The following is an 8,312-nucleotide window of genomic DNA, read 5'->3' on the forward strand; positions in this document are numbered from 1 at the left end:
GGGGGGGGGCTCCAAACAGGCTGGACTCCAGGTGCAGTGTCCAGCCATGGCCAGGGTTCCCAGCCTGCCTGTGGCCCTGTGCGTGAAGCCGTGAGCTCCCAGCAGTTCACAGACAGGCGGCCAGGGGGTGCAGGGAGCACGGTGGTGAACCAGGGGGCCGGGCCTGGGGGGCCACAGACCGATGCCACCACATTCTAGCTGGATGGTCTGGCGAAGCCACCCCGGGCGAGTCTCTGTTTTCTCATCTTTAAACGGGGACCGGTCCCCTACCTTAGGGCTCCTGAAGACGTGCAGAGAATGAAAGGAGCGAACGTCTATCGAGCACCAGGCTGTGCCAGACACTGGGGTGGCACTGTGGGGCTGCCCGGGGGCACTCCCTGCACTGCTGGCACTCACTGTGGTGCTGCACCAATTCACCTATCCCCTCTTCTCCCCCCACCCCTGCCCCCAGGCCCAGGGAAGTCTCCTTACAGGGGGATGATCCGCATGGGAAGGTAGAACCGCAGTCGATACTGCTTCTTCCTGATAGCTTCCCTTTCCTGGAACTCACGCACCAAGTAGTCCATGTACTTCTGCTGCCTCCGGAAGAAAGGGCGAGGAGAGAGGATGCTGGCACAATGACTTTTGCAGTGCTCTCCCCATCTCCCTCCAGCCCCTTCAAGGGGCTCAGGGAGATGATCCCCAAGTTCTGGGGCCCAGGAAGCCCTGACAGACCTCTCCCAGAGCCTCGGTACGTGAAGGACCCATTGACGACCATCCTCAAGACCACGTGGAAGCAGCCCCCTCTTCAGACACATCTTGGGTTCTCTTTCTCATCCAGCACCTCACCTGGATCTCTATATTCACCCACTTAACAGATAAGACCGAGGCCCACAGGTACGAATGAGCAGCAGGGGCAGATCCATAACCCAGGGCCGGCGGGCAGCTCCAGGTTACACTGACAAGCCTCAGGGAAGCACGGCCAAGGCCCAAAGCATTAAGCCCTGGATGAAGCCATTTAACAAGAAGCAGAGGGCTTGATGTAAAAGAGCCATCTTGTCAATGCAGCAAATGGTGAACGATGTTTCCTACAGAACTCTGAGCGAAATGAAGCTTCACCAAAGAGGGAGAGAAACAGGAAAAGCAAAACAGGCCAGAAGGCATAGGATGCGGCCATGAATGCACGGCCTCCGGGGCCAGACTCCCAGACTGTTCCCGGGGCGTGTTTGTTTGCCTTCTCTGGGCCTCAGTTTCTCCATCCATCAAGTGGGGACGGAGGACCCAGCGCAATGCCCGGCATCAATGCTAGTTATCATGGCCACCGTCCCGACGTCAATGTAACTGACCATGTTTTCTGCTTTTCTGCATGTTTAACTGCTACCTGCTCATTGCGGGACATTTACGATCAGAAACGATAGGAAATTGTATCAAGCGTATTTGTATAAATGCTACCATCATATTTTCTAAACACTTACTTTCTATTTGAGCCCTTGGTATCGGCTCCTCTTTTATCCCCGTGCCCTCTCATGACCCCTTGATGAATTACGAAGTGTTACTATTATTTTCCTATCTTGTACTGACCGCTGTCTCCCTTCTCCCATGGTCTTTGTTGTTCCTTCCCCTAAGGGGGTGTGTGTGTGTGTATGTGTATGTGTGTGCTTATGTGTCAATCATTGCGATCGGATCCCCCTTTCTCCCCACCTTCCCCCTACCAAACAAAAGCACACTTTCAAGTGTTTTGGTGGCAAAATGTAATCCAATAACAAAAGAGTGCGAAGTTGGAGGGAGTGGGATGAAGTGCTGGTGCACTGAGGGACTGCACTGAGGAACGAATCAGAAGGTGTTGAATGGCTGAATGTAAAAGTATGCTTCCCTATATAAGCCTTCACCTAAGCCACAATAAAAAAGCTTTTAAAAATAAAATTTAAAAAACATCATTAGCAGTATGCTATGCTAGTCATGTATTATGATCGTAATTACTACTTAGTAGGCTGACACATCTTGGCTTCCATGGTCACCCCTAAAAGAAACAAAATTCAAACCCACTGCCCTCAAGCGGATGCCGACTCATAGGGACCCTTTAGGACAGGGTCGGACTGCCCCTGGTAGGTTGCCGAGAGTGTCGCTCTTTATGGGAAAGCAGCTGCATCATCAAATGGGGCCTGTCTTGTGGCAACTCCATGTGTGTCGGGACAGAACTGGCCTCCTAGAATTTTCGTTGTCCGATTTGTCGAAAGTCGAAACACCAGACCATTCCTCTGAGCCATCTCAGGGTAGACACAAGCCTCTACCATTTGGGTTAATAGCCAAGCCCGTTGGCTATTTGTGCACCCCCCCACCCCCACCCATGACCCCTTAACTGTGTGGCCTCAAAGGGCCATGAGATGGTCACTCATCTTCCTGCCAAGGCACCAGGGACTGGTGTGGAGGAGAGTGGTGTGGCAGCAGAGAGGGCCCCTGGTGCCCTTTGCACACTCAGTAGATCTCATGCAGGGCTCCCTGTCACATGTCATCCATGTCCCTGCATCCCAGGAGGGGAATGCTATGATGAATCTAGTCCCGCAGGAGGGCCCCACCAGGACACCAGGGGCTCCCTTTCCCAGTAAGTGCCACAGCGTATGCCAGAACCCACAACAAGGCTTTGGGAGGTGACAACTGTCCCCCATCTTCAACCCTCCATTTGCTCCAGCACGGCGCCCCACCAGCCACCCTCCAGCTGCCTCCTCACCCTGCTCACCCAGGTGATGAAGCCACTGCAGTCTGTGTCCACCTTCAGAAATATGGCCTCCAGCACCTTGCCGGACACATCGCTCAGCACCTTCTCTGTGGCCTTCAGGAAAGCACTGAGCTTCAGGGCTTCGAGAGAGAGGAGAGGGAACGGTGTCCACTTGCTCGCGGACCGCTTGTCCCCACTGCTGGCAATGGTGATGCTGGGGCTGGGGAGCTGAGGGGGCCGCACAGAGAATCATGTTTGCCTAGGATTCCCCGCCTCTTTGCAGCCGACCCCAAAGCCAGGAGCTGGAGTCACTGCTGGGGGACAAGGGAGATGGGCTCCGGCCAGAAACATGAAAAGCTTAGGAGGCTTCCTTCTCCCCGACCCCTCAAAGGTAGTCGCTCCGGCCTGTCAACCGTGCCTTCTTATCTCGGACATCCCCCCACACCCACACCTAGGCCTGACTCTGGAGGCTAGGAGCCAACACGCTGTTGTCTTCTGCACCTTCTCAGTTCAGCATTCAATTGACCGGCAAATCCTGACCTGACGTCTGTGTCAGATTCAATGGTGTCCCATCCTCCCACCCAGACACGCCTCCACTTGGCTGAGCCATGATTCTCAGTGGTTTGGCCATTCCATGCTCATGTGCTCATCCCCCACAATATGGTCAATCCGTGGTAAAGGGGAGTAGGGTGGAAGACATTACCCTTGCTCAGGTGACATCCCTAATCTAATGAAAAAGGGATTCCCTGGAGTACAGCCTGCACTGCCTTTTATCTTACAAAAAAGAAAGAAGCAAGCCGAGAAAAAGGAACCAAATCCCATCCTTTGTAACCAGGGCCACTGCGTCGAGAGCCTCCTAGACCCAGGGAAGACCGGTGCGAAGACGCCGGCGATATCTAAGGAGCACCAGGCCCACCGAGATTGAAAGCAGACGAGGACCTTCCCCCAGAGCCAACAGAGCGCGTGTGCCCTCCCCCTGAGTTAGTACTTCTGTTACTGCAGCAATAAATGGCGATCTGTCATAAGTGGGACGCTGTGTGGAACACACACACACACACACACACACAGAGCAGTGAGGGCTGGGCGGAGAGGATGCTCCAAAGGAGTTCAGATTCCATTTCTGAACAAACCAGATAGACCAGACACTGAGCCCACAAAAAACGGATGAAAATCCTCCAGAGAAAAGAAGGAAATGCAAAAATTAGAATTGAAAAAGAAGGAAATGCCAGAGTGAACCGTGGACACAAGACAGCGGCCATTTCTAGCAGACAGAGCCCAGGCCAAGAGCTGCTTTCAGAGGCGATTCCCAGAAGGCAGGCTTCGGCTGGAGGGGGGCTGGGGCGGGGAGGGCAGTGCCAAGAGGAAAGTGTTCTTCTCGGGCTGGGCATCATGGCCCCCAGGGGCTCTCTCTGTGAGTGGGCCAAGAGCCCCTCTCTAATGGGGCTTCTCTAGCACTATTCTTGTTTGTTTGTTTGTTTGTTTGTTTGTTTGTTTGTTTGCTCACTTGCTTCTCAAGGGCTTCTAAACGTTTGGGAGACTCACTGTGGCTTGAAGGTCAAGCATGAGCCTCTCAGCGCTCACCTGCCACCACCATCCAGCCAGCAAGATGCCCTCCATGTTTCTCAAACCCACACCTGGGCCTGTCTGGGTGACCCTCCCACAGACATCAGGACACCCCTGCCCCTCCCTCCTCAGGAGAACCTCCCCAGGAACCTACCAGAAGGGGCCACCCCACCCACCACCCGTCCTCACTGCTCTTCCTGACACCACAAGTCTGTCTGTCCGTCTCCCACCCTCGATGGTGACCTCTGAGAGCGCAGGGCTGAGTGTGCTTTATCTACCGCTGGGCCCCTGTCCCTCAGCGAATGTGTGTCCCCCGGAGTGTTTCTCTGGGCCCCAGGACATGACAGGGACGGGCACTGCCGGCAGAGCCACAGTTCTCTGTGTCTCACACTCGGGAACGCCTGCCGCCCAACAAGGAACTCACGCAGGAAATGGTGACACAGAGAGACGCGGCCACTTGGCCACCGTCACGCGGCTCATCAGCGGTGGGGCGCCAGAGGCTGACCCAGGCAGCCCGGCCCCAGAGCCCCTGATTTTTCAACCCGACTCTGCCCTTCTCCTCCGGGAAACACCAGCCCAGCGCTGCAGTGGCCCTGCAGGTTATTTACCGGCCAAGAAAAGCCTGAAGCAAGCACGCCTTGCTTGAACAGGGTCCATCGGAAGCTATAGGCAAAAGGCTTCTGCGTTTCGAGTGGCGCTTAATGGTCCTGCGGTGCCATCAGAGGGCCCAGGCCTTCATTCACCAGGAGTCAATTGACCGCACACGGCTGCCCCAGCCCCCAGCCCCGGGCGCGAGGGGGTGGGCGCACGGCCTGGGCGCAGTGCTTCAGGAACAAGCTCCCCTTGGGCTGCCCCATGAACGGAGGCCTTTCACAGGCAGGCGGTTCCAGAACGCTCTGCCTTGCTCACGGCCAGGCGAGCATATTTCTTCTTAGAATCACTTTAACAGAATCTTCCTTTGAAAGAATGGGAAGCCGATGCCCGGGAAGCACACGTGCTCTGTGAGGGCTGAGTTGGGCCTCCGCTCACCAGCTCCCAAGCCCGAGTTCATTCAACTTACACTACGAGATAAACTAACAGTTCCCCCAGGGTGGGAAGGGAGCTCCGGACTTGGGGGCTGGGAAGGAGGTAGGGTATGTGGGTGGGCGAGTGGCTGGCATCTGAGGAGAAGCTGGAGGGAATGACCAGGAGGAGAAGGGGGAGGAGGCCCCACGGGAGCCACAAGACCCTGCGAGGGAGGAGTTCGGCCACCAACGTGCGTGAGCCTGGACACTCTGAGACTGCCATACCCCAGCCCTGGCTGCCACCCTGATGGACGCCAGAGGAGACCCCGAGCAGAGGCCCAGGCAAAGCCATGCCTGGCCTCCTGACCCCTCGAAACCATGAGAGGTGTTGTTTTGAGCCACAAAACCTGTGGAAATGCCCTTACACAACAATAGGTAAGAAGCCAGAGCTAGAGGGAATTTGTGGGGGGGGGGCAGGGGGACTATGGCTACATTGGGATCTTTTGCTTTTCCACATTCCAAATAGCCTCCAATATGGTTACAATAGTGCTGTGAGGAGACACTTGGCTTGTCAAATGGAGAAAGACGGGGCTGTCTATTCCTGTAAAGACTCACTGTCAGGGGTGCGGGGCTGGAAAACAAAACAAAAAAGACTCACTGTCTTGGAAACTCACCGGGGCAGTTCAATCCTGCCTATAGGGTCCATACAAGTTGGCAGGGAGTTTGAATTGCTCGTCATATCTGCATTCTCTACCCACCTCCCTGTGCAGAAATCAGAGAGACCAAGGCTGCAGCCTAGCTGTACCTCCACTTGTATCGGCATCCTCCTCAAATATTTTCTTCATCTCAGAGAGCTGGAGCTCAGTGAAGAGCTCAGACCCGTGTTGGAAGTCAGTTATCAAGACCTGGGCAGTGGAAGGCGCCAGGAACCTGTGCAACTCTTTGCTCTTCTGGGACGACTCCTGGATCTGCCACTGAAGCAAAGGTAACAACAAGGACCAGAGACTGAGTTAATGTCCTGGGCTGAATGTCTTTTGAAGCAACTCTTATTTAAACAGAGACTCTTAAGAGAAGGACAGAGTATGTAGACTTATTTCCCCCCTTGCACCATTTTCCCAACCCACTTCTCTCCCTTGTTTCCTGTGTTATTGTGAATGAGGTGAAGGTTTCCCGGGGTCCGTTTTCCATTCAACAAGCTGCACACCATTTGTTTCATGCCATAGATGGTAATCCCCCAAGGTAGCATCACTTCTTCTCCCGATTCCCCCGTGTGTGCCCCATCTGCATGGCTCCTCCTCTTCCACCCCTTCTGACCTTTGCCCTTGGGTAAATGCTACCCTTGTGATCTCAGACGGGTGGTGATTGTACGGGTGTGTGCTGCCCCCAGGTTACTGTTCCCCTTATAGACCTCTCTCTCGTTTGGCTGAGGGGATGAATTAAGCCCGGGGATGAATTCATTTCCAGACCTAAGAGTGACTCAGGGCCAGTGGCAGGGGTTCCCCTAGTCACTACCAGACACTTTTGATGACTTTGTGTTTTGGTACATGTCTGTCTCCCACTCTATCCTAGACCTCTTTCCCCGCCTTTCATTTTAACAGTTTTATTGGCATTTCATCCACATATAACACAATTGAATAGCTCAATCATATCAAGAAGAGCTGTACAATCATTGCCACAATCAACTTTAGAACAGTCTTTCCCCCATCCCCTCCTCCCATGGGTAAATCCCTTTTTAAATGATTTGTGTAATCACTATCAGTTGATGCCTCCCTCCCCACTCCCACATACAATTGTTGGCTCCCCCAACACCCCGCACCCTCCCTATCTCTGACCCCCCACCTCAACCTCCCCTCTAAACCCTTGCATCTGTTCTTATATCTATGCATGTACTCCTTCTGAGCTTCACAAACTGGTACACCCAACAGAAACAAAATAAAGTGGCAAGGATAAAATAATAATACAAAGATAAAAATACAAATAACAAGTAAGAAAGAAAAGACCACCATCAATACTTAAAAGGCCAGGGAAGATTTTTTTGTTGTTGTTGTCATGGAACAAGCAAGAAATACTTGCACCTAGAAAAATTTCAGATTGGGTCAAGAGGGAGGTCACCCGACCAAGTATCCAGTTTGATCCCGTATAATCACAATTACAATGATCTCTATCTGATAGGAAAGCCATTTGAGACCCTTGGCTGTGGCTAGAGGGGATCTGCCAGCGGCTTAATCTGCCTAGATACTCTGCAGATGGGTTTTGGGCTCCCACTGTCCTCCCACAGCCTTCCACATATTGGGTGTTAGCAAGTTGGGCTCTGATACTTTTCCCTTCATCTTATTTGAATTGTGTTATTGTCGTCATTGGGTCACACAATCTGGTGTGCTTCTTCCATGTGACTGAGGTGGCTCCTCAATTAGATGGCTGCTTGTTTGAATACAAACCTTTAAGACCCCAGACACTATTCTGATTGATAGCTGAGCACCATCTACTTTCACCACCACACCTTGCTGTAGCACAACCTTCTCGTCAGTGCTCCTTTCATGAAAGTGAATATTGAGCAGGGCCATGTGATCAGAACTAACTGCTCTTGCATTGGGTATCCTGGACCTCTTAATGGGATCCCTTTTAGAGCAATTGGTAGTGGTTTCCAGGGACCATCTACTTCTTCTGGTCTCAGGGTTGCAGGGGCTGATGCTCAAGACCATTGAACAAATTGTTTCCATGCATCTCCAATTTTCTTCACTCTTCTTTCCTCCAGGCAGGGAGAGATCAACAGTTGCACTTCACATGGCTACTCACAAGATTTTAAGACCCCCGTCACTACTCACCAAAGTAACCTATAAAACATTTTTGTAATCTATGTTGATGACAATTGATTTTGATGTCCCCAGAAACCATGGTCCTGAGTCCCCAGGCCCAGCGACTCATTCCCCCAAGGTGTTTCGTTACATCTAAGAAGTTTTCAGAATTTTGCATGTCCACACACAACCCCCATATTCTCCACCATATCCGTCAATAGATCCACAGGCAAGGTAAATATACAGGTAGAAATA

The 8,312-nt window shown here is 52.7% G+C and overlaps 1 protein-coding gene across 1 annotated transcript in view; it reads right to left on the bottom strand.

Moving 5' to 3' along the window:
* EFCAB8 (EF-hand calcium binding domain 8) overlaps window positions 1-7,826 on the bottom strand; it is a 60,735-nt gene extending 52,909 nt beyond the window's left edge. The window contains exons 1-4 of the mRNA XM_030887079.1: window positions 7,749-7,826; window positions 6,068-6,236; window positions 2,717-2,835; window positions 472-575 (exon numbers count right to left, since the gene is read on the bottom strand). Of these exons, the coding sequence (XP_030742939.1) occupies window positions 472-575; window positions 2,717-2,835; window positions 6,068-6,236; window positions 7,749-7,826 (470 nt within the window). The remainder of the gene's footprint in view (window positions 1-471; window positions 576-2,716; window positions 2,836-6,067; window positions 6,237-7,748) is intronic.
* Window positions 7,827-8,312: the final 486 nt, after the last annotated feature.

Source organism: Echinops telfairi, unplaced genomic scaffold, assembly GCF_000313985.2.
Source record: "Echinops telfairi isolate 266 unplaced genomic scaffold, ASM31398v2 ScPeMD7_5592;HRSCAF=6446, whole genome shotgun sequence".
NCBI classification, from domain to species: Eukaryota; Metazoa; Chordata; class Mammalia; order Afrosoricida; family Tenrecidae; genus Echinops; species Echinops telfairi.